This window comes from Chiroxiphia lanceolata, chromosome 5, assembly GCF_009829145.1.
Source record: "Chiroxiphia lanceolata isolate bChiLan1 chromosome 5, bChiLan1.pri, whole genome shotgun sequence".
Taxonomy (NCBI): Eukaryota; Metazoa; Chordata; class Aves; order Passeriformes; family Pipridae; genus Chiroxiphia; species Chiroxiphia lanceolata.
Genome location: NC_045641.1, coordinates 30851055 through 30878450, shown reverse-complemented (window position 1 = coordinate 30878450; position 27396 = coordinate 30851055). Strand labels below are relative to the sequence as shown.

General features: G+C 42.1%; 1 protein-coding gene across 2 annotated transcripts in view; it reads right to left on the bottom strand.

Annotated features, from left to right (window-relative positions):
* Nucleotides 1–27396, bottom strand: part of ANO6 (anoctamin 6) — a 93375-nt gene that overhangs the window by 46975 nt on the left and 19004 nt on the right. For both annotated transcript variants that reach the window (XM_032688515.1, XM_032688514.1), the window contains exons 2-3: nt 11461–11537; nt 2731–2859 (exon numbers count right to left, since the gene is read on the bottom strand). In XM_032688515.1, the coding sequence (XP_032544406.1) occupies nt 2731–2859; nt 11461–11537 (206 nt within the window). The remainder of the gene's footprint in view (nt 1–2730; nt 2860–11460; nt 11538–27396) is intronic.

The following is a 27396-nucleotide window of genomic DNA, read 5'->3' as shown; positions in this document are numbered from 1 at the left end:
TTTAAATTCTAATCTGATAGTAACCTATCCTTATAAATACGGAACATAAATTGTAGGTTTAAAAACCATGTTTTGGGCAGGAATTTCAATTGCTTGCAAGGTACAGTTTCTGGAGTCTGCTTCTGGCAGTTTGATTTTTGCTAGTGCTTGCAAAATTAATTGTATACCATCTTAAAAAGGTTTGGAGTTTGAATTGAATTGCATATATGAAACTTACCTGCTAACTTTCAGATCTATATATTATGTTGGAAACTTCCATAAGGTTGCCATTTCATTAGTTTGACTTTGCCTCCAGATCTCAGAAGCAAATGGAAATGAGAGAAGTACAGTGCCACTGTGCATCTCTGAGAGCTTCAGAGTCCCATATATTTATTCTTACTATCCAAATCACACCCGTGCTTTTAGTTATTTCCTTCTGTCCTCTGAGATGTTTTCCCAAGAATAGTGCTAATGAACATAAACTAATGTTACACTCATGCAATTCTTTTGAAAAAGGACAGAAAGTCATTAAAATCCAATATAATGATAATCCCAGGATCTGATTCTTCTCTTGCTGCAGAAGAACAGGTGGATCTGTGCCTTTTTTCTCTTAATCCAGTAAATTGGATATGTAGGTTGTGGTCTGATTTTCAAATCCTTCTGTCTAAATTCAGTAAGTGTTTGGGGACTCCTGTATGCTCAGTATCATACAAAACCACCAAGTGCAGCACCTAAACAATCTACAGATGTCCACTAATAATTTAAATTCTGAAATGACTTCCATGTCATGTGGTCAGGTGGGGTGGTGCGTGCATCAGACAGAATTTGTCCCAGCGACTGCACTCCTGATCCCTAGATTTCACAGATCAGTAATGTTGCACATGGCCAGTGTAGACCTTGCTCCTGAGTTCAGTGATGTGAGGATGTCACCCTACGAGAACAGACTTCACTGGATTTCCTATTTTTTAGTAACCTAATTTGGAGTTTCCAAATTCTGTGCACAATAAAGCTCTGGCTCTGAAAACTGATATCACTGCTGTTTTCAGCTTCCTTCTGACATACATCCACGTCACACCAGTTATGTGTCTCACTCTCCTGGCAGTACGTCTGCCCACATAGGCTTTGTTGGCCATTTTGCTGTCAGGCTGCACAGCTGGTGCCTGTTCAGCTTGCTCTCCACAATGACCATCAGGGCCTCTTCCACAGAACTGCTCTCCAGCCACTCAGTCTTCACCTTATCATTTGGGTAATATGCTCTTGTTCTCGCATTCGTTCCATGTAGGTAGACTGCTTTTTCTTCCTCAGCATGCCACAGGTTCAGTGTGGATCTTTGTGGGACTAAGACCTTCAAAAGTGAAGTTTTTTGCAAGCACCTAGCTCATTACCCACAATCTTCTGGTCTAATTATTCATAGTTTTTTTCTGGCTAATGTCTACCATTAAAGCTACACTAAAAATACTACTCCATTGCTCACATTTAATTTCCATCACTGTTTGGAAAAGATGCTCATTATATTTTTAAATACATTTGGGCAACGGCCAAATATTACAAACAGAAATGTAAAATGCTAATTGATAAAAACAATTCTTTCCAAAGGGGCAGCTTTTTGTTTCTAATTACCTCTTTCAATTAATTTTTATTGCTGATCCTGTGAATGCAACATCCACCCACAGCAGGACTCCCTCAAACCCTGCAAACGATATTCCTTATGGCTGTCCCGTTAATGCCAACGACAACATTGTGTAATCAGTATCAACCAACTTAGCTACAGGCTTTTTTACTCCTACTCTTCTCTTTCCTAACTGCAAATCATTATTTGTATATGAGTTGCTTTCAGTGATATCTGTGTCCTGGCCTGTCTCTACCAGAACCTGCTGCTGGAACATGGACTGCTGCTGAATCAGAGAAGGATGTGGGTGGGTGAGTAGAGGTGCCAAGGGGCCTACAATCTCATGGATGTATATTTCTCTGACAGGTCACGATTAAAATAGCTTGGGTTTGTGACCCTGGGTGCCATAATGAATGTAGGCCACTGGTGGAACTGATGAAATGATTAAAAAATAATAATTAAATATAATCTATTATTGTGGTTCATAGCTGCTAAGGAGCATCAAGAAGTCACTGGCTATAGTCAGAAATTTTTTGCAAGGTCTCTAGAGAGGGCCAAGCTGTTGAAGTGTCAAGGGAAGGAGTGGTACAGGGAGAAATTCTGGTGGCAACATAATGTACAATCATTTCCCATAAAGAACTTAGCTACTTTATTGGGCAGAATGTCAGCAGCTGTGCTCATAACTGTGATCTGGAGCACCTGGTCAGCTGCCTCCTTTGGGTTCTTCTGAATACTCTGGTCAGCTGCCTCCTTTGGGTTCTTCTGAATACTCTGATTTTAATACCAAAGTCCATTAGGGATCTAACTGAATTACTGTAGGTACAGAAATTGCCCCAGTTTGAAGAACTTGGTGTCTAGTTCTAACCAGGAACCTGATACCAGCATTTTTCTGCTCAAATCTCCTAAAGGGTTCCCTCCCAGGAAGATGCTCTGAGGTCACCAAGAACACACTGACAGAGATGATATGCAGAGCTCTGCCTATTTACACAGCAATCTACTGGTTTGAGCCCTATTCCCTGCTCAGTTTGATGGGCTTCAGTTTCCCAGCTCTGAAAAGTAAGGCAATGAAATTGCTGTTCTGGTTGAGGGCACTGTCCTTTTTGCCCATGGCTCTAACACCCACTATATGAAAAATAACTCACCTTATGCTTTTTACGATCACTCCTCTTATGAGTAATTTTTTTACTTTCATCTTCATATACCAAAACAAAGTCAATTCTTCGCTGCCCATCACTGAAGAACAAGGAGTCAGGCTTATCATCAAAATCCACCTGGAAGGCAGGTAGCATAGGTTAATATGAGGATCTTTACTTGCTAGTTTCTTACTTGCTTCCTGTTATACAGTATTTCAGTGAACATAGAAATTCAAGGTGTATCAGCCTTGTGTAACAAGAAGCCCAAAATGACAAAGCTGAAGAAAAAAAATATCCAGAGGAATTTGTCAAGTCTCTACATGAGACTACCATTTCTTCTTTAAAAATGGTACAGTAGCTTTTCACATTGGGAGAAGCAGTGCGATGCAGCACCAGTACCACATAATGTGTATGTCCAGTAATTTGTATGCCATCATGGACACACTGTTAGAGCAAAATATGTTGCTGCTTGATGGGAGTCTCAGAATTAGTGCATTCCCATCTGTCCCCTTACCTGCCCGAAGTTTAAGCATCTCTGCAATTCTTAGGGAAAAAAAAAGCAGCAGTTTCATGCACACTTATACCTGAACCCACCACTGCCCAGAGAACAAAGAACGTGGCCAGGCTGGAGATGAACTCTCAAAACAGACAGATACTACGTGGATTTATTTCTCATTTTATTCACAACACGCAAAAAACCATTGTTGTATGCCACTCATCCATCATGTTATAATAGATGCCAAAATCAGAAGTTTTAATAAATCCATAAGCCATTATCTAGTCCCTGGAGGAAAGTTGAATAGATTGTCATATCCACTAACAACATCTTAATGTGTTATTTCATGTGTGAAACAATACAGACACATTGATGACAGGCAAACCTGAATGCTTGAGTAATGATTTATAGTTTCTTACTGAGGGCACTATCACGCATTAACAACCCCCTCCTTTCAGGTAATGTATAGCCATAATGTTATCAGAATCCCTCTATGTAATGAGCACCAACCTCTCAGGCACTTGGCCAAATCCACCCATGGTGTTAATGGGGGCAGTGCCATTGAAATTGATAGATATCAAAAGTCTGAAATGGGTCTTAGCATGGCATTAGAGAAGGTAAGATCTCCAAATCTGGCAAGAACTGCAGAGGAGCAGAGGACACACAATAATCTCTTGTGTTTGCTGTGGACATGGAAAAGATCCCCAGATGTCCCATCCCTGGAATTTCCCTGTCAGTGCAGACCAAACTTCATGAGGCATGCTAGGTTAGGTTTTGGGAGCTCTGGGATGTCTGTTCCACACAAAGGCCATGGAAATGTGGTTATGGTGTCAGAATCCCCTGAAATGCAGCCTGAAATAATCGTTCTTCAACTGTGAAGAATTGAGAAGAATGTAGTCTTCAGTCAGGAGCACCTGAGTTCCAGGGAGCATACAGTGTTTTAGGAACCATGTGTCAGTGTTTCCAAAACAAAATTTCCCATGGGTTTTTTTCTAAATCTCTCCCTGTAGATTATTTTGTTACTATTTACTGGTTGAGCCAAAACAGTTGACCAAGATGTGTCTCTCCATAATTATGACAAAATTTCCATATTTTAAATAAGCTCGGGGGAGTTTAAACTCACTATTTTTTACATCATATGAGCAAAGGCTAGGACCTGCTGTAAAGAGGTCCTGTTAACTTAGTTGCTTCAAAAGTCTTAGCAGATTCTTGAATAGAACAGTTTTCTTTGAATCCTACCTGTGTGTCAGGATTTGTGACAAACCTGACAGCAAGCAGCTGCTGACATACATGCACGCACACACACACACGCACACACACACATATACATACACACACTGACATATGGCCAATAGAGACACATGCTGTACGTTAGTTTCACAGCCTGGGCTAGGATTCAGAGACTACCTGGGCAGTCACCAAATCAACATACAACCGCCTACTATGAACAAAGTTTTAGAGGAAAAAACTTTCAGATGGCATCACCAGATCACAATGACACTAAGTATCTCTATCACCTGAAGCAAGTCACAGGTGTGAATTTCTAAATTGTTGAGAGCTGAAGTTAGCATAGTCCCATCAAGAATCAGAACTGGCCCTGACAAATTTTCCTTCTGCTGAGGACTAGTCATGGGTGTGAAATACAGCCCTTCTGCGACCATCTCCAGTCTCATTTAAAACATAACCATGATGATTTAATGTTGACTAGATTCTTATTGGGAGGAAAGCATTAACAACAGCCAACAGCTCCTGCTGGGAGACAGCTTGGGAGGTGCTGGAGTAGCAGCAGAAGGGAGGTGTGGAGGGCGGAGCCCAGCAGGCACAGAGCCCAGTTCAGCAGCTTCTGCTCTCCCCTGGAACCTCAACAGGCTCCAGTACAAGCTAAAATGGCTTCATGTTGCAATGCTGGAAACAGAGCCCAAATCTTGAGGTAATGAATAACAGGGGGAAGGGTTGCCACTGCATAAAGCACAAGATTTTTTAATTAGGATTTTTCCTCTTTGGAATCATAGGAATATCATTATAATAACTTCTGTTTAAAGAGACAGAGTTTAGTTGTGAAATTCAAGCATTTGAAATCATAAAAGTAGCAATAGCTTTGAGGGATTTTTTGCTATACCTTTTAGAACTTCTTCCACAGCGTAGAGAAGAAAGAAATGGAAAACAGCAAACATAAAATCAAGTTCTGATACAACAAGATTTGATCATAATTTGTGTTGGCATAACTTCACTAAATAATTTTCCTTTAATTGTAGTCTTCTTTAAACTTATAAAAGCAGCAATAACTGCCTTAACTGGATTATCAATAATAATATAGTAAAAACTATATAAAATAGTTATAAAAAACTATATATAAAATAGATATAAAAGCTACCTGTTAATCAGTATTCTGACTCATGAAGTTACTCACATATGTGTTTTCATTCACATGTGTGTATAAATATTATCGATCATACACATACACCTTTATATCTCTCTCTCTCTCTTTCTCAAACTATGCATATATAAATGGAATACAGCTAAAAGATTAGTAAATATTGGACTGCACAAACCTAGGTACACAGAAATTCATACTTATGAAGCTAACTTCTTAAATGTAATCACTATTGCTTTTAATCACAAGGATGTCATTCAGTTGACCTATCCATAGACACTTTACATATCAATAATAAAGAATTGTCTCATTAAGCCTGAATACTTGAGATCACAATTAAGATCCACATAAATCAATTGTAATGTAACATTAAATGTTGCTCAATTAAAAGTAAGAAGTAAAATGCAAAAGGGAAAGTAATAGCCAAGTGTCTGACAGCCACATTAAATCACATGTGTGGTATATCTTGTAATCCCTACTGGATAGTTCATAATGGGAAAGCACGTATTATTCAACAAAATTATCAGGGGAAAAACAGGACTGGAAACCAAAAAGATGTGGTGTGTTTTAAAGTTAGTAATTCCTTTGAGACAATGTTTGGTTTTGTTGTTTGTTTGTTTTTAATATGTAATATTATTTGACAATATTACAAACATTATCATCATACAAATACACACAAGCTTGCATGCATAGACATAGAAGTTAATGGTGCTGAAATTCCAATACGTAATTTTTCTTAAGTATCAGTAGCAAATTATAACCCAAAATAATGAACAGGCCCACTGACACCTCTTTATTTTGTAAGAAACAAACACGGGGTCCATTTACTGCACTAATTTTCTTAGCCGCAGCATAATCACATTTTAAGTACTGATGGAGGCAATTGGTTGTGCACTCTACTGTTTTAATAATATCCTAGTGGACAGCAAGTTAATATTGATTAACATCATTAATAAATAAAAAAATATAATATAAATAGTTGTGAAATACTAATTATATTTAGCACACAGTCCACAATGCTTCAGAACTATGTGCTGTACAACCAACTGCTTGCCTACCAACAGGAGACAGGGAACCATTAGTTGCTTTATTAACAGATGAAATCTGAAGGAGAGGAGGACCTGGCTGTAACTAAAGCTTTTTGGAACACTGATGTTACACCTACATGGGTTAGCCCAGAAACAGCCTGACCGCATCCATGTGGATGTATCTCTGCAATTGAATTTGGAACAGGTCAGGTCAGGTGAGCATCGGAGGCTTTTCACTCCAAGGAATAAGACTGGAAGGAGCCTGCGGTAACAAAAAGCCCAGAAACATGTATAAGTGCAGACACCACCTTCTCAGCTCCAAATGCTTGTTGCACATCCCCACTGCTTGGGCCCTTGCTGCCAGCAGAGGTACACAGAGATTTTGGAATCCTGCTGGAGCTGGGAAGTGCTGCAATGATGTAGTCACACTGGAGGTGTTGGCCATAAGAGGTCCTCTGCCATGCAAACCCCTTCCCTTCCCTTCCCTTCCCGAACCTTCCCTTCCCGAACCTTCCCTTCCAGAACCTTCCCTTCCAGAACCTTCCCTTCCAGAACCTTCCCTTCCCTTCCAGAACCTTCCCTTCCAGAACCTTCCCTTCTAGAACCTTCCAGAACCTTCCCCACCTTCTCTTCATCCTCCCTGATCCCATCCCCCAGCAGCCACCTCAGCAGAGGAATAAGGAGCTTCCTGCACTCTTTGGTAATCCAGCACAAGTAGTCGCCAGCCTACGGCATCTGCTCTCCCAACCCCTGGGACACAGCGGCACTCAGAGAAGGGGCAAGTGGGACATGAAGACAAGCTTGCCCCTCCACACAGGGCTGTAAAGGCTGAAGCAACTGGTTTGGCTTCAAATGCCCACATTATGGAACACCCAAACACCCTCTTGACTCAGAGCTCCTCAGGAGGGAGATTTCCGTGTGCCCCTCCACAAGTATAACCAGGCTTGCTGGTATCTAAGGGGAGTTGCCATGTCTCACTCTTGAGACCGCTCCTGTAGTCATGGCTACATGTGATGCCTGCAGTAGAAGATGAAAGGAGACCATGCAAGTGGAAAGCTCCTTTCAGAAACAGCAATGCTTCATGCCAGATGAGGAAAAACAGTTGCACTACTGAGAAACCTGATCACTTTTCCAGGGTTCTCTAGGCATTATATAGTTAAACATTCAGTGGGGATAATGGGAGGGAAGGGCAGCACCAAGACAAGCATAAAAAAAAATATGTGCACATGAATTGCAGTTATTTATTGTTTACTACACCCTGAACAAGCACAGTATTGTAAGCTGATTTTTTTTAATAACAAGAGATTTTGCGGGGATGATTTATCTAACTGAAAGGATAAAAGAAGTGTTTTATTTTGCCTGCATGAATCTTTGGTGTGACTGTCAATAGCAGCAAATGTAATCATTACTGGAGGGATAAACTACTTGTCTGCAACCTCACATAATTTTCAGATATGCTTCAGAACAGTTTCCTGTGGCATGCCAGGGAATAAATCAGTACTGCGAAAGAAGAGAGTAGAGCAAAGCCTGTGCAATATTGCCTCTGCTGACAAGGCACCTGCAAAAAATCCTTCTGCAGGGGCACAGTGACAGTCCCACGGGGACAGCAGGTTGCACTTCAGTTGTGGGTTTTACAAAGGTGAAAAATTCAGTGTGTTTGTTCAGGAGCACAGTTATTTCTCTCTACCCACCTCAGGAAACTTCAAATCAAGTAAATGAAAAGAAAAAATTATATTAGCAGGATATCATGAAACATCATTATTTGTAAAGGATTTTGAGATCATTTGAAGAAAATGTTACAGAAATAGGAAGTTCTTCTTACTATCACAGACATATAACAAGATTTTTTATTACTTTATCTTCTGAGCAACTAATAGACACAACTTTCTGACATTAGGACTAACACAAGCATTTATTTCTGGATGCCATTGATACATATAATATATAAGATCATACTGGAAGAGGTATGTTATTTGCATATTGCATAATAATGCTAGTTTGTGTCTGTAGGGCCATAAAACTGTTGTGCCTTTAATATTTTCCCTTGTTACTCATATTTGTTAATAACAATAGAGGACTGTTTTAGTTCTCTTTTTAGCAACAATGAGAATATTAGGAAGCACTTAATCAGAAGAAGGTTTTTCTTTCACTTCCTCAACATGCAAAGGAATTTTTGCTATGTAAAAAATTGAAATGACTAAAGACAATTAGAAAAAATATGGGGTGTCATTACAGTCACACATTTCTGTCAGCAGCAAGCAGCTGGTAACTGGCCAGACATTGGGATGCCTTGTCCCCTGAGCTAAGTTTGGACCAGACACCCACTTGACTTCCTGTCTAAGCGTCAGGTTGCTGCTGGCTGCAGGACAAATTCCAGTCGCTCCTGACTGGAGAGAGACCAAATGGCCTTACTTTTAAATAAAATGAAGAAAGTGCACTGCTGAAAAACCTGCTTTTCAGCAACTCCCATCTTTCTGGAGATGCAAGAGTTGGGAAATTCACTCTCTTGAACTTCCCAGAAGCCTTCTTGTGGAAGAAATTGTATGTGAGGGGCAGCAGTAGTAGACAGTTTGAAGAAGTTAACCTCCTCTCTGAAGATGTTGACTCTCAAAAAAAATCTTATTGTTACACACAAATTCAAACTATGTACCTATAAAGCAGACAAACTATAAAATAAAACATGAGCTAGAAAAGGCTTGAATTACTGATGTCTATGCAATTTTGTCTTCCTTGTACATACTGTTTATGATATATGATTTAATTTACAATCACATGACATACTTCTATGGTTCCTTGTAGTTATGGAATCTGCTCCTATTTATGGAATACTCCTTATTATCTTCTTTATTTAATGTCTTTTTTTTTTTTACACCACATCTAAATAGCCCAAATGCTTAAAATAGAGATTTTTTTCTGACTATGCCTGTGGTATTCTTCTCATTGAATCCCAATGTTCTGCAGATGTTGAAAAATTTAATTTTAAAAGAACCACCAGGACAGAAAGTAACAGTATAACACTCATTTTAACAGTGATCACATAAGGCATCTAGACATCAATGCCAAAACCTGTCCACTGTCTCCTAAATTTAGAGTTCAGCTTGAGACACCAGGACAGTGACTTTTCCCAGAGAGCTCAGCAATTCTCTCTCTTCAAAGAGAGAGTCACTACTTTGAACTAACGCAAACAGGGGCCAGAGATGGTCTCCTTTGACACTCAGGAAACAAACAAAAGCTGGCTGTGACTTCACAAGTCCAGTTATCTAGAACTGAACTCAGCTTCACTGGTCATAAGAGCCTTTAATTCCTTCACTGTAATTTCCTGCCACATTTACACCTTGCTGAAGTAGTACAAACAACATTCGCACAGAATTTGGGCTTCTTGAAGATAATTGTCCTATTCATGTGTCAAATGTGGCAGGGATCTTGTGGCAAACTTAGCATATGACCCTGTAATTAGAGACAGTACCATAAGAAGAACAGGACTGCTTCTATTAGCCAATAATTTACTTAGTTTTGGCTACTCCAGAATGACTTGCAAAATGAAATAAAATTTCCAGAATACTTCCAGGTGCAAAGCATTATCTAGGTTTATACAAAAGGCATAGTACTTCCCTTCTATTCAATCATTTAAGGTTAGGCTTCCTCTTTGGTTTCCATTTCTACCTGAAATTCGCCCTCATTCATTTAGCAATCAGGTTCAGCATATCTCAATTTTATCTTTCTGGCTCCTCCAACTCACTGAAACTACCCAGTGAATGACAAGGGAGGCCTGACACGGAAGTAGCAATGCAGAGAAGATGCTGCTAAAACTGAGCATCTTTGCTAGTAAACATGAGTTTACTAGCAAAATAAAAATTATATATATATATAAAAATACCCAAAAATAAAAATTGATTTTGACCATCAATTTTCAGGAGAAATAAAAATAAATTCTATGAAGATTGCTAGAAGAGACTGTTCTTAACCACAAGGTATATGACAGTCCAGCTGTTTTGATGCTATTCTACTTCCTATAAATACATAAAAAAAATTCAATGAACCACACGGAGGGTCTAAGAAGGAGGGCACTCAGCTGGGAAATGAAAGCTCTTGGTTGGCACCTCATGCTTCCAAAAATGTTTTAAACATTTTTCCAGAGACTGAAGCAGCTTCAAATGAAGCTGCAAAAACACAGAGGCAGGGGAGGCAAGGGTATACACCTCCCAGAACAAACTCATTTCCGTTACCGTGGGTATTGTTTTCTATGAGATTTGAGGCTAGAGCCAGCAGCCTGTTAACTGCAGAGAACATTAGGCAAGCTGGCAAATTTGAACTTTGGTAAAGGGAACAGACACCTCTTGGTCTTTTTCCTTCTTGTCACTTCAGTATCTGGAGTAAGGAATTTCCTGATGTCTCCAAGCTTTCTGTAAAAATGAATCTTGAACTCACATGTCAGCCAACTAATACCTGGGTGTGTACGAATTTACAGGGTATGTGTGTTTATATGTAGGGTGTGTTCAGAACTATTTATCTTTGTATACACACACAAACCCTATACATTTGTGAACAAAATTACATAGAGAGAGGAGGTCTATGTGTATGTATTGGTTTACAGTGAATATAAATGTGTCACTCTTAAATGAGTCCCGTGCCTGTGACAGCCTGTACTTTCACATCTGAGTCAATGACTTCAGGTAACTTTAGGGAAATGGGGATAACAGCAACTCAGATTAAATGACACAGATGAACTGCATGTGCTGCAAATGCAAAGGAATGCTAGTTTTCTGGAACAGCTGCTGTCTGCTGCATATCTATGTGAGCATATATTACAGGCAATCAAGTTAAAGTAAAGAAGTACCCACCCATTCAGCAGTATGAAGGTTTTGCTGATCCGGCACAGTTCCGTAAGTAGGAATAATCACCTGGTTCAGTTCCAAGACTAAAATTAAACATAAGAAATTAAAACATTTTAGCATTTTGTGTGGTAGGTTTTTTGGTTTTGTTTGTTTGTTTTGTTGGGTTTTTTTGGTATGTGGGGTTTTTTTTGTTTGTTTTGGGTTTTTTTTTGTTGTTGGTTTGGGTTGGGTTTTTATTTATTTTATTTTTATTTTTAATTAATGGTTTGTGGAGAAACCACTTCATTGCACTTATTTAGTGTTTCAGAAATGGAATGACTGTGTCTCACACTTCAGTTACAATCAGAAGGTGGCAAGAGAACAAAACACCAGGTAATGCTAGGAGAGCATCCTGCCATTCTACAGTAATGCAAGCATCCCTTACTATTATGTGCTATTTAGTGTTTCAGAAACTCTGTGCACGCTCTAGCAGAAGTTACTTTATCTTTCAGTGAAAGATAAACTAGAACTGGGTAACTAGAACTGGCTCCACCTGCACAAATAACCCTACAGTCATGCTGACTGTACTTCTCAGGCAATAACGAATAACAGTACCAGAGAACTCTTCACAAGTCCTGAAATAGGTGTGGTAGATCACAGTGATACTGTACACTGTTACAGTGATACTGTAACATTGATTCTATAACACATAACACATATAAAACCACACCTATACTTCAATCACGTAGCTAAAGGGAGAAGACTGCTTCCTGCCTATGCATGGCAGGCAGATGGATCCCATCTGTTATTTTCATATCCTTAAAACAGAGATATGTCTTAGCTAAGTCTGTCCTGCACTGAGGAATGGTCATGGATAACAATGGTACCTGAAAGTCAGTGTTGTCTGGAAAGGATAGCTTCAATGTAACAAAAAGTCTATAATACTTTAAGAAAATCCCCTAGCTCTAAAATAATCTAATCTATAGTACTTTTAGGATAGCTAAACACCAATTAGATACAATGCCAGGGACAAACATAACTGATATGCCTGGTTTGTTTTGATTCGTGTTTTTTTGTTTGGTTGAGTTGGGTTGGTTTGGTTTTGGTGGGTTTTTTTTTTTTGTTTGTGTGGGTTTTTTTTCATTTGTTTGTTTTGTTTTGTTTTGTTTTGTTTTTTTTGGCTTGAAAACTTCATTGATATATGGCCAAATTCTCAAGCAAATTCAAGAGGCTTTTTTTTTTTTCACTGATGGTGCTTATTTATACCAGCTGAAGATCTGTCAAAATACTTAGAGCACAACAAGCTTACTCTTTACAAATCAACAGAATTCTCTCATGGCATTTAAGCAGCTGAATTCTTCAGTTTAATAGAGTTGGTAGGGACTTTGTTCCAGGTGTTGAGTTGTCAGTTTCCACATCTCTTCTGTGGTGATAGTATATGCCTCCAGGAGAAGACAAAAGCAAGTCCATGTATTTTTTCTGAAGCATTTCAGCCACAACCCAGATCTGCCCAGGGGAATAATCAACATCTGTGAGCTATCAAAACATTAAGATCTTCAGAAATGTTTCCCAGCATTTAAAAAAAGTGCAGGAAAATGCAGAGGAGTGCAGCACACAAACATCACATGGTGAGACCATAACATGAGGATTCAGAGGACACAAGTATCTCTCAGCAGCTACTGCAAAATTGCTGAATATGTGGATCATTATGTTTTAATGGATTCACCTTAGACTAGGGTGAGAAGGGCAAATACATATTCTTGACATCAGTGTAACGGGTATCCCCCCACATTTGTTAGGGCATTCTTTATTCTCTATCTGGACACAAAGATATCCAAAGTACATCTGAAAACCCACAGAAGAGAGAATGTTTCTGCCCACATATAATGGGCAGAGGGAAGGAGAAATATAAGCATCTTGCTCTGAAATATAAACATTTGCTCTGAAACTCTATGTGCCATTACAAAAACCCCAAATATGTGGATAGAGACAGGACAGATACGTAGTTACAAAGACTTCTGTCAGCCACTGAACTGCAGAATCAGGAGCTAAAATCGCCTTTTTACTAAGTAAGCACACCCCATCATTGCTGCTGTCCAGGAAACCCTTCAGACAGAAGTGAAGGTTGAAGTGTGGAATTCACAGCAGGCAGAATAACTCCACTTATCCCGAATCCTGATGGGTCTGAGGCCAGTCAGAAATATCCTTGAGAAATTTTATGTGAGTACAATTTGCTTCTGCCTCAGTGTCTCTGGCTAGCATCATCTTCCACCTGATATAGTATCACAGAAACTTTTATAATTTTATCAATAGTTAGCATCTTAACACAGTTGTACTTGAATAGTAGTGCTCAGTACAGTCCCCTCGTCATTGTCCCAACAAATAAACTATACAAAAGGGACCTGTGACTCTATTTTTTATGGGTACGTAGCCAGAACTTCTCTCAAATTAACTACAGATTAATGTATGTGTGAAGCCAAAAATACAAAGCCTTGACACTACTGAATATGTAATTAGATAAGCTTTGTACGGGCTATGCCAATTTGTGCGGTTTTAGTCTGGAAGAGACCATTTTAGTCTCTCAAAATACAGAAGTGGTACCTGTAAAACTCAGCTATGCCAGAAAAAGTTGCACCCACACGAAGTGTTTTTATACCCACAAAATCACTTCATTTATTTCTACCACCTCCCTGTGAGCATTATGGTAAAGGCAGTTTTAAGTATGGAGGAGAAGAAAAAAGTTGCAGCACAAAAGTTTGCAGCTAGACATTAGGAAAAGCTTTCTAACAGCAAAAACAGTAGAAGGAAGTGCTGGAGAAGGCAGGTGAGGTCATGTGAGATCTTCAACATCAGAGATTATTCTGTACAGATGTATTAAGTATCCTGGAACAATCTAGGCCAAGTTGAATCTGGCATGAACCTTGAGAGGATGGCCTAGATGAGCTTTTGAGGTCTTTCCCAGACCCAGTTTCTTCTGAGCATAAGCTTGGTCAAAGTGTTCTTGTAGTTACAAAGGCCACTGTGCTGAGATTTTATATTAAAATAATAGTTCTGCTTACCTATATCTTCTTCAGAAACACTATCATTCCTGTTAATGTTTGGGTCAGAGTACATCAAGTGTAGATGTTTGTGTTATACCACCCAACCAAGTAAAGCAAAGAAGGTACAAGGGAACAAAGAAATCTACTGGGTTGGTGACAGCATACTCAGATTATAATTGACCGATGCATCAAGTTCTATCTTCAAGCAATCTTGGCAAGATATGTTTTTGTCAGAACATGTAACCTAATTTCTTTGAATTGTAATTGTAATTTTGAGTGCCCCCTTAGTGATACCAGTTGGTCTTTGATCTAGTCCTCTCAAAAGATGCTGTTGTAAAAATTTTAAGTACTGAATATGTGCAAGCTACTTTACAAGAACATCTCTGTGGTATCTGAGCTGCCAATATATCACAGGTATTTCCAGCTGTCTGAACTGAGCTGTCAGCACATCACACTTACCTCAAATATACCTATACAGAAGCACTATGTTAATCCCGCATTACTTCTTTATAACCTATGTATATCCCATGGTTTTGGCCAGGTGTCGCAGTCACGGTGAGACTGGACTGTTTGCTAAAGAGGATGAGCTATGAGGTAGACCAAAACTCCTCTCTCTCTGCAATTGTAATGTCAAATTAAGGGGCTTTACTCGAGGAAAATGTGGAAAAACAGAAGAAATAACAACCCTTTATTAAAAGATGTATGTATGTTAGCAAAAACAGTAACAAGAAACAACAATAACAACAACAAGTCTAAATGGATACTCCTCTGTCCGTTAGCACAGTCCTAATTGTGGCCTGCCGGGGATGTTGTTGGGTCGCTGGAAGGTGCAGGGTCTGCAACACCCGGTGGTGGCCTGCAGGGGCGCTGTGGGATCGCTGGAAGGTGCAGGGCCTGCAGTGCCTGGTCGTGGTCGGTAGGGGGCGCTGTGGGATCGCTGGAAGGTGCAGGGCCTGCAGTACCCAGTTGTGGTCGGCAGGGGGCGCTGTGGGCTCCGGCAGCCACCGCGTGGGCAGAGGGGTCTGGAGGGAGCAGCCCCGGCCCACAGGAGAAACCGAGAGGGAAACAGGGAGGGGGGACCCCCTCTCCTCAATGGAGGGAAGGGGTGAGAGGAGAAAAAAACAAAGTTCACCCCCCTCAAGAGGACTCACTGTTCCCAGATGACAGTACTTCCAAGGTTCTCCGCCCTTCAGCTAGCATGGACCTCTCTGATGAAAAGAAGCAACAAAGACTCGTCGGCCCCGGTGGGAATGATACGGCACTGGCAGCGTAGCGTCGGCAGGCAGGTCCCACCAGGACGGAAAAACCAGGGAAGAGAGTTGGCTCCCAGACCCTCCTCCGGAGATGCCCGAAGAAAACAGTCCCCGTCCCTGTCCCGGTCCGAACACCCCGCCGTCTCTCCTGTCCTCCCCTCTCAGTCTCCCACATTCCCCCATCCCCCGGCAGTTAAAGGCCCATTAACTGATCGGCCAGTTCCTTTGTAAGGCTAATCGACTCCCTTCCCCCCTTCGAACTCTGTTTCTCTTACAGGGAAAGCAGGGGAAGGGAAAATTCCTCTCTCAGATTTATAACCCATAACATTATCCACCCCTAATTTTCTCTCCCATGCTTTCACACGTTATCAGATTAAATCTTTGAACTCCCTACGTACATGCATCATCCTAACTAAGTACATATCCGCTAGTAGGTAGATACAGATACAGTGTCACATACGGATACAAGTATACAGTTGCAGCCAGTTTATCCAAGAATAAGGTCCCCTTGAGGTATGCACCGAGTTTCTCCATCTTCCTGCATCACCCACCAGGTGCAACCAGGCCCTTGGGCAAAAACAATCCCACGAATGGGTTTGCGTTTGCCCGAGGCAGGGTTAATCCAAACCTTTTTCCCTAACATGCCCCTTATGTGAATCACTGGGACCTTGTCTCCATCCACGGTGTGGAGGGACTCTGATTGGGCAGGGCCAGCTCGGTTGATGGAGCCTCTGGTGTTAACCAGCCATGTAGCCTCTGCTAGATGCTGATCCCAGTGCTTGTCTGTCCCTCCACCCAGTGCTTTCAGGGTGGTTTTCAATAGTCCATTATGCCGTTCAACTTTCCCTGCGGCTGCTGCATGGTATGGGATGTGGTACACCCACTTGATGCCATGCTCCTCTGCCCAGGTGGCAACTAAGCTGTTTTTGAAATGAGTTCCGTTATCTGATTCGATGCGCTCTGGGGTGCCATGTCGCCACAAGACTTGCTTTTCAAGGCCCAGGATGGTATTTCGGGCGGTAGCATGAGGCACCGGATACGTCTCCAGCCATCCAGTGGTGGCTTCCACCATGGTAAGCACATAGCACTTACCTTGGCGGGTTCGTGGCAGTGTGATGTAATCAACTTGCCAGGCCTCTCCATACCTATACTTACTCCAACGTCCACCATACCATAGGGGCTTCAGTCTCTTAGCCTGTTTAATGGCAGCACAGGTCTCACAGTCATGAATAATCTGGGAAATAATGTCCTTGGTTAAGTCCACCCCTCGGTCTCGTGCCCATCTATGGGTAGCATCTCTGCCCTGATGGCCTGAGGCATCATGGGCCCACCGTGCTAGGAACAACTCTCCTTTGTGCTGCCAGTCCAGGTCCACCTGGGACACCTTGACTTGTGCAGCTCGGTCTGCCTGTTCATTGTTGCGGTGCTCCTCATTGGCTCGGCCTTTGCGCACATGGGCGTCTACGTGGCGGACTCTCACAGTCAACTTCTCTGTCCGGGTGGCAATGTCTTGCCACGTATCAGCGGCCCAGATGGGTTTTCCCCTGCGTTCCCAATTGGCCTTCTTCCATCTGTCCAGCCATCCCCACAGAGCATTGGCCACCATCCATGAGTCGGTGTAGATGTAAAGCTTTGGCCACTTCTCCCGTTCAGCAATGTCCAATGCTAACTGGACAGCTTTGAGCTCTGCGAATTGGCTCGATTCTCCTTCTCCCTCAGTAGCTTCTGAAACTTGTCGGGTGGGGCTCCATACAGCTGCTTTCCATTTACGTTCATTCCTACAAGGCGACAGGAACCATCAGTAAAGAGGGCGTAGCGCATTTCCTCTTTTGGTAGTTTATCGAATTCTGGGGCTTCCTCAGCCCGTACCACCTGCTTTTCTTCCTCTTCATCTGCTAGACCAAAACTCTCACCTTCCGGCCAGTTTGTGATGATTTCTAGGATCCCAGGGCGATTCAGATTTCCAATACGGGCGCGCTGCGTGAGCAGAGCGATCCACTTACTCCATGTAGCATCAGTGGCATGATGTGTGGTGGGTGCCTTTCCCTTAAACATCCAGTTCAGCACTGGTAGTCGAGGTGCCAGGAGCAGCTGTTCTTCTGTGCCAATCACCTCGGAGGCAGCTTGTACTCCTTCATAAGCCGCTAGGATCTCCTTCTCTGTTGGGGTGTAGTTGGCTTCAGATCCTCTGTAGCTTCGACTCCAGAACCCAAGTGGGCGGCCTCGAGTCTCACCAGGTACCTTTTGCCAGAGGCTCCAGGAGAGACCTTTATTCCCAGCTGCAGAATAGAGCACATTTTTTACATCTGTCCCTGTCCTGACTGGTCCAAGGGCTACAGCGTGTGCAATCTCTTGTTTAATCTGTTCGAATGCCTGTTGCTGTTCAGGGCCCCACTGAAAATCATTCTTTTTCCGAGTTACCAGATAGAGGGGACTTACGATTTGACTGTACTCCGGGATGTGCATCCTCCAGAAACCTATGGCACCCAGAAAAGCTTGCGTTTCCTTCTTGCTGGTTGGTGGGGCCATTGCTGTGATCTTATCAATGACTTCTGTCGGAATCTGACGACGCCCATCTTGCCATTTCACCCCCAGGAACTGAATCTCTCGGGCAGGCCCCTTAACTTTACTCTTCTTTATGGCAAAACCGGCTCCCAGGAGGATCTGGATGATTCTCTTCCCTTTCTCGGAAACCTCCTCTGCTGTGTCCCCCCATATGATGATGTCATCAATGTATTGCAGGTGTTCTGGAGCCTCACCCTTCTCTAATGTGGCCTGGATCAGTCCGTGACAGATGGTGGGACTGTGTTTCCACCCCTGGGGCAGTTGGTTCCAAGTATACTGCACGCCCCTCCAGGTGAAAGCAAACTGTGGTCTACACTCTGCTGCTAAGGGAATGGAGAAGAATGCATTTGCAATGTCAATAGTAGCATACCACTTCGCTGTCTTGGACTCCAGCTCATACTGGAGCTCCAACATGTCTGGAACAGCGGCGCTCAGCGGCGGGGTGACTTCATTCAGGCCACGATAGTCCACAGTCAGTCTCCATTCTCCGTTAGACTTACGCACAGGCCAGATGGGACTGTTGAAGGGTGAATGGGTCTTGCTGATCACCCCTTGGCGCTCCAGCTCACGGATCATCTTATGGATGGGGATCACAGAGTCTCGGTTCGTCCGGTACTGCCGGCGATGCACTATTGTAGTGGCGATTGGCACTTGCTGTTCCTCGACTTTCAGCAACCCTACGGCCGAAGGGCTCTCCGAGAGGCCGGGCAACAAGTTCAACTGTTTAGCCGCCTCGGTCTCCACAGCAGCTATTCCAAAAGCCCATCTATGTCCCTTGGGGTCCTTGAAGTACCCGTTCTTGAGATAGTCAATGCCCAGGATACATGGGGCATCTGGACCAGTCACAATGGGGTGTTTCTGCCAGTCTTTCCCGGTCAAGCTCACCTCAGCTTCCACCATGGTCAACTCTTGAGATCCTCCAGTCACCCCAGAAATGGAAATAGTCTCTGGTCCCACATGTCCCGAGGGCATTAACGTACACTGAGCGCCAGTATCAACCAAAGCCTGATATTTCTGTGGGTCTGATGTGCCAGGCCATCTGATCCACACAGTCCAATAGACACGGTTGTCCCGTGCCTCTACCTGGCTAGAGGCAGGGCCCCTCTAACACTCGTCTTCATCCTGCCAGTCACCGTTTCCCTCTTGTGAATGTCGACAGGAGGAACCCTCTAGCGGATCAGATCCCTGCCCGCAGGATACTGGTACGGCACTCACTTTCGCAGACTTCCCCTTTTCTTTCTCCTTCAGCTCTTGCACTCGGGCTGCTAGGGCACGGGTAGGTTTCCTGTCCCACCGTCTCATGTCTTCTCCATGGTCAGTTAGGAAGTACCACAACTCAGTTCGTGAGGTCTGTCCACTCTCTCTAGCTGGAGGGCGTCTGGTTTTCACTGGGGCCATATGGAAATTGTTTCCCTCAATCTTCTCTTTCAAGCCCGTAGTTAATTCCTTGAGTTCATTAATCATTGTCTCTACAGAGGAGATACGGGCCTGTAGTGGTCCTTCGATCATACTGTCGTACAATCGAAGTTTGTTTATTACAGACATCACTGGCTCCCGCTTCTCCCCAGCCTGCAAGGATGTCAGGTAACCTTTATGTGTGGACGGCCCCATACGTGTGAAGCTCCACCACATCTGTGGTGTACACTTGACCTTGTCAGGATCGTTGGTAGGTTGCCCATCCCTTCCAAACAATACTTCCAGCAATGCCAGTTCTCTCAACCGTAGGATTCCTTCTTCTATGGTCTTCCAGTTCTTGGTATAATGATCTGACTGCAAGGACTCTCTGTAAATGAACCTCTCCCTCACACCATCCAAAGCCGTGCCCAGAGAGACAGGGGCTTCGATTCCTTCACAAATGCCTCCTCAATGCCCACATCTTGGGCAATAGATCTCAGGAACCTCGCTTCACCGCCGTCAAGGTTTACAGCATCGCCTGTAGAGTCCCAAACTCGGATCATCCAGGCCAGAACGGGCTCACTCGGACGACGAGCAACGTCTGTCCGTAAATTCCGGAGGTTATTGTACGATAAAGACTCAGTGATGATTTCTGGCTCTGGAGCAGCCGTTTGTGGAGACCCTGACTCTCCATCATCGTCAACTGGGCGAACTGATTTGGCTTTATATTTCTTCCTTTGGATAGGGGCAACCTCCGTTGGCTTAGTCTGCCCCTTAGTTTTGGCCTTATCCTGAGTCACCTTGGTACCAGGCATCTTGTTCTCATCTTTCCCTTTCCCCTGGAAGTGCTGCACCATACCGAGCAACTTCCTGTAGGCAATGGCCAAGGCCCCACATGCAGCTGCCAACTGCCTTTCCATGGATCCATCACGACCTCTCTCCCTCACGGCTTTCATTATTTTTGTAGGGTTCAGGAGTTGTTCAAGGGTAAGCTTCCATGTTATGGGAGCTGAGCAACTTTCTAGGAATTTACCCATGTCCTCCCATAACCCATGCCACTCGAGGTTTTCCGCCCCTGGGACAGGCTCCTGAATGCCTTCTCGGTAATTCTTGGCCTTGGCTTGGTATATCAGATATACTATAATGGCACAAACTAGGATGAAAAGCCCAACAATTGAAATGTCTCTGACATCTAAAAAAGATTTAAACTTCCCAGAGGCCATTGTGTTGTACCCAAAAGGGAACTGAATAAAAGGTTGGGCGCATGCATTCTCCTGTGTGTCTCCATAGGAATTGGTGCTATTATCCTTAAAACCCCAGAGGAAACAGCTTAGGCTAGAGCAGTAGTGCATCCTCGAGGACATATTCCGGATGAAAATCACAGGTGCTGAGTTTGCCGTGTCATATACCCAATGCACAAACTCAAAGGTACTTATCGCAATGAGGGTCCTAGTATCTGAACTGAAATACATTGACAGGTGGGACAGATATCTTGGCATGGTTATATACCAGAGGACAGCAGCAACCCCTGACATCATGGTGCCTACAAGTTCAAAACGCGTGTCAATCACACAAGGGGTTCAAACTGCGTGTAACTCACACAAAGGGTAGTTATTCTTTTTCCACCTTTCCTCTTTCGGGCCCCACGTTGGGCGCCAAAAATGTCGCAGTCACGGTGAGACTGGACTGTTTGCTAAAGAGGATGAGCTATGAGGTAGACCAAAACTCCTCTCTCTCTGCAATTGTAATGTCAAATTAAGGGGCTTTACTCGAGGAAAATGTGGAAAAACAGAAGAAATAACAACCCTTTATTAAAAGATGTATGTATGTTAGCAAAAACAGTAACAAGAAACAACAATAACAACAACAAGTCTAAATGGATACTCCTCTGTCCGTTAGCACAGTCCTAATTGTGGCCTGCCGGGGATGTTGTTGGGTCGCTGGAAGGTGCAGGGTCTGCAACACCCGGTGGTGGCCTGCAGGGGCGCTGTGGGATCGCTGGAAGGTGCAGGGCCTGCAGTGCCTGGTCGTGGTCGGTAGGGGGCGCTGTGGGATCGCTGGAAGGTGCAGGGCCTGCAGTACCCAGTTGTGGTCGGCAGGGGGCGCTGTGGGCTCCGGCAGCCACCGCGTGGGCAGAGGGGTCTGGAGGGAGCAGCCCCGGCCCACAGGAGAAACCGAGAGGGAAACAGGGAGGGGGGACCCCCTCTCCTCAATGGAGGGAAGGGGTGAGAGGAGAAAAAAACAAAGTTCACCCCCCTCAAGAGGACTCACTGTTCCCAGATGACAGTACTTCCAAGGTTCTCCGCCCTTCAGCTAGCATGGACCTCTCTGATGAAAAGAAGCAACAAAGACTCGTCGGCCCCGGTGGGAATGATACGGCACTGGCAGCGTAGCGTCGGCAGGCAGGTCCCACCAGGACGGAAAAACCAGGGAAGAGAGTTGGCTCCCAGACCCTCCTCCGGAGATGCCCGAAGAAAACAGTCCCCGTCCCTGTCCCGGTCCGAACACCCCGCCGTCTCTCCTGTCCTCCCCTCTCAGTCTCCCACATTCCCCCATCCCCTGGCAGTTAAAGGCCCATTAACTGATCGGCCAGTTCCTTTGTAAGGCTAATCGACTCCCTTCCCCCCTTCGAACTCTGTTTCTCTTACAGGGAAAGCAGGGGAAGGGAAAATTCCTCTCTCAGATTTATAACCCATAACACCAGGCCATGGGAGATGAATCCTGCTGTTGATTCTACCAGAGATTTATTTTATGACTTTCCTCTACAGCTTTGCTTTCTCAGAGGTGAGCAACCATTTTCGACTGGATTGAATAAAGAGCCTAAAAATCCCTTGATAGCCAACGCAAAATGTCTTGTCTTTTAATTATTTGATATTAACCGTGAATGGTTTTGCAAGTTCAGTGACTTCTCATTGAATAATTCAAATTTAAAGGTTTTAATGAACATTACTACTTGCAATCTCTACCTATTGCTATAGGTGAGAGGCTATGGCCCACTGATAGGTATGTAAGACACTCTCCCCTTGCAAGAAATACAGTTTCCTTGAGGTCTGAATAGTGAAATAATGAAAGCTGTTCAAAGCACAGGCAGTAGGGATGAAACAGGTTTTTCGAGTTTATAAATTAAAAAGAAAGAGAATGGGGGAAAAAAAAAAAGGCAGTATCCAGAAGTGAAAAAAAAGATGCTGTCCAAAAGAACATTAATGACAAGAAAATAACAAAAATATTGGATAAGCTGATGTTTGAAAAAATGGTCTTGGCTCTGTAACAAGGACATTGTCAAACACGCCTGAAGACGTTAAACTTTTTGTGACAAAGAAATTCCTGGCTATCACTGATTTCCTCTCAAATGAAAATAATTAGAGGTGAAAAAGGGCAGCAGCACTCTTTAAGCTTGTAAATCACTTACTTTAAGCCAAATAATTAGGAACTAAATTATTTTGAGAAGTCAAAAAGATTTTACAACACTAAACTCACAGTACCTGGTAATTCAATAAGCCTGCAAGGCATTGCTAAGAACAAGATCTCAGCCCTGGCACTGAACATGCATGGTATCTCATGAGCAATCATGAATGCAAAGCAGGAAACGATGCCTGAAATCTGCAGGCTTTGCTGCTTTGCTATAGACATCATATCACCTCTTTTTTTGTAAAGTATTTTGTAAGAGTACTGACTGTCTGTCACAGCAGTTTAAAAAAGTCTAAGTCCCAAATCCTGTTCTTAGAGGGTGAAAAATAAATTAATGGAACATTGTGTTCTCTTAAGTACAAAACTGATGTGCTCAAGAACATTCACTCAGCCCCTTGGTGAATTTGCCCGCAGCATGGAGTGTCTCCTCCACAAACAGGGAAGTTTACAGTATGGTTACAGAAAATGAGATGTTGCAGTGCTGGGGCACATACTCTTATCTGCATTTCCTGGCTCCATGCACGGTGCTGTCCCACCACAGTGCAGGTGGAAAGCATAAGAGGAAAGGGTAGCAGGAGTTACCAAAGCAGAACACTCTAGCTTCGCTCACAGCCCTGCCCTCATGTAGCCCTGCCGTAGCAACAACATTCACTGCACACAGAAATGGACAAATGTTAAATACACAATTAGTCTCACTTGGGTGTTTTAGGCCTCAAATAGATTGTGAAGAAAATTAGTATAATAACAAAATATCTCACTGACTGGAAAATAACAGGAAATATTTACACGCAATTTGTATCTGAATTGACACATTTCCTGATATGTTTGACAGTACTGTCACTATGTTAGAAAAGAAAAAATAGTAATTAGTAAAGACTATGTGTTCTAATGAAAATCAAATTAAAAGATCATATCAGGTTCACCACTGTGAGGCTCAGAGAACTGGATGGAGTCAGATTGTTCCCATCTGCTGGGATAAACAAGAAGATCCAAACGTTGTAGGCTTTGCCCAAATACTGCTTTCTAAGCAGAGCTGATTCTGCATTACACGCCTCCTCAGAAAACACACAAAGATTGTGGTAATACCTCCCCATCTCAGCAGGCTGCAGTCGTGGTAGCAAAAGATCAGTTTCACGACATTGTCAGGCATGGCACACAAGAGGCAAACAAGCAAAGAGCCTCACCTCATAAGTACTGTCTCAGAAGCAATGAAAAGGCATGACATAACATACTAGATACGAACTGAGTCCTGGAACGAATGAAAACTACTCTGAAGCCCATCATCTAACCAAGTTTGTACTGGTTTTGGCTGGAAGACAGCAAAGCACAAACTACTAAGAAAAAAACTAACTCTATACCAGACAAAAGGAGGAGAAAGTCAAATTACTTTCACCTTATTTCAGAAAAAATAAAAAAGAACAAACTACTCCTGTCTAAAAATAACACTAATGCTTCAGAGAGATACCTCTTCTCAAACCATACCCAAGATAGGGTACCACATAAAGAGAGGGCAATCACTGTATCAAAACTGTGGAAATAAAAATAAGGGGAGAGCAGGTCAATCAGTCTAAAGATCCAGTCATTCCTAAACACCTGCTGGGGACTTAAGAACATACAGCCTTCTGTCTCTTGCTCTAAAAATAATAAAATTATAGTGGATTTCCTGGCTTTTGGGGAAAGAAGGGGGGAGAGGAGGGGTACAAATTTATGCCATGTTGTTTTAAATACTCTAGAAGATTAAAAAGTGAAAAACTGACAACACAAAGGAGTTTCCCCACTGAGCAAAGATTTTGCTTTTCCAAATCGCTACAATTACCCAGAAAGCAAAGATACTGTTATAAACATGACTACAAGCTCTGAGGCAATGAAAAAATAAAACTATGTATAATTTTATATAGTATATAAGATAAATTATTACATACAAATAGTTAATGAATAGTGTATAAATTAATATATTAAAATATTAATAATTAAAATATCATACATAAAAGTACAAATTAATCTAATAGCTATTCCTTAAAAAAAGCCTATCAGAACAGATCACAAACTATTTTAAGGGGCTGATCATAGAACAAATATTTTTTCATTTGCATGTAAACTATTCAAGCCATATATATAATACTTGCTGAAATCAAGTGAAGCAAAGTAAAACCTTCGCAAAAATCAAGTCAAATTTTTCTGGAAACAGAAACTGTTGGATTGATATACCGGTTTTTTGAAAGTTACAGTCTTTTGGTGGTGCAAAATATTTCTTTTTTGTAGTTTTTTTCATATGTTTAGTTCCTTGTACAGGAGTACTCTCAGAGCTAACAAGCTATTTAGGAATTGAAAAAGCAAGAGTATGGATTTTCCTTTTAAAATATTTGAATCAAAAAAAGACAGAGACAATGAGATCAATGGCTACAAAATAAAATTAGTCAAGGCCATTAAGTTCCTTGAACTACTTTCTTTGTTGAAAAAAATAATTTTAAAATGTAAGATATCCTCCTTATTATCAGGAACTTTTTGATGATTAAAGGTCTGTCTGGGTTGAAGTGACTTTTCCAGACTAGTGCTTCTCTGGGATACAGTCTTTTCTCCATGCACATATGAGAGCAGACATTATAAACACAAATTATCAATGGTTTCACATCATTCCACCCAAGTACTGTAGGCTTGCATTTAGTAGCATTCATTCTGTTAAGTTCAGTTCTGTGATTAGAATGTGTTTAAATTATTTTATTTCATATTTGTAGATCTCATTTGAAGAATACATGCTACTGAACTCCACATTCTTCACTTTCAGAAAAGTTATGTATTTTAAATGAAAATTATTTTAATGTCAAACTATGGCTTATTTATAGCTAATAAGAGATGTATACAGCTGCCTGTCTTGTTCTCTTGTAGTCACCTGCAGGCTTACAGTGCATGAGGAAACTGGACACAACTAGTAATACTAAAATGTAGTAATGCTAAAATGGCTTTCCAGTTGTCAATAAATTACATTCTTTGTGCACTCACACAGTGCCGATCTTCAGGTATCATCAATCTAAAACCTAATCTATACCACATAATAAGAAGACATTGATTTTAATTTCAGATGCCCAAGCAAACCTAATATGAAGCTATAGCTAATACGAAGCCATGAAGCTGCTGGATCACAAAGCAATTGAAATGGCTGTCTTGGAAGATGATTCTTTCTTGCTGGAAAGACTGTTCTTTCCATGAAGTTATCTTCTCTTACAGCTGTGCAAACAAAGGATGGGAACATGTGGTATGTGTTTCAAAATGAAATGCTCTTTCATGACTAACTCTAAACAGGAAAACATTCAGTTGGGAATACAAGAGAGGGTAAACCCCCCATGTCCTGAAACAGCCAGCTCAGAGTCAGGGTAGCTCACCAAAAATAATAAAGTAAATAGCAGGCAGTTATAAAACAAGAAATTTGATTTTGTGGAAATGATTTTGCTCATAGCAGGGCCTAAATATTTAAGAGGCACTGAACTGGAATGCTTAAGGGGCTCAGTAACCAAATTGTCAAACAGTTCTAGTACGTTCAGCTCAGAGTGGGACAATTGCCTAAAACCTGTGGCAAAAATCCTAAAACATTTCAGCGAGACCCAGACCAGCCCCAACTTCAGTTTCTAAAACAAACACTGGGCTAATGACGTTTTAGTTACAATTCTGTGATTCCAGAGTAAACAGCTGAAAAGCAAATGTTGGCTCCTGGTTTTCACTGCTGCAATGCATGCCAGAACCAACCTGGCTACATCCAGTATGCATGTCTGACACCAGCTGACTGTAAATTACTGCAAAACTCAGTTGCTAATTGGAATATTTAAAACGTGTTTTCTGAAGCTAAATAATTTACCCACCTTCAGCTCAAACGGCTGTCAGAAAGAATTATGTTGGCTCTCATCTGTCAATATGCAATATATAGATAAACAACCTTTGGTTTTAGAATGTATTAACACATCTACCTGCTATAATTTTAAACAGTATTTGGTGTGCTTTTTCATTGTAAACTGATTGTATACATGGCAAACACCTAGCTCACTTTGTCAGAGTACAAAATAACGGAATAAAGTGACTAAGCAGGCTTCAGACTGATAATCTTCTCAGACATTAATCTCAGGTTGGAATATGGGCAACAAATGAGTCTTCTAAAATTTTTCAATTAAAGCCTGCTTTGGTTTAATTATATATGGAATCAGGTAGCAAACTACTGTAATGTTGACTGCCAAATGAGCCTGTTCCATGATTCAGTCAACCTATGCCACATTCTTACAAACTGAGGTGTACATATATATATATATATTATT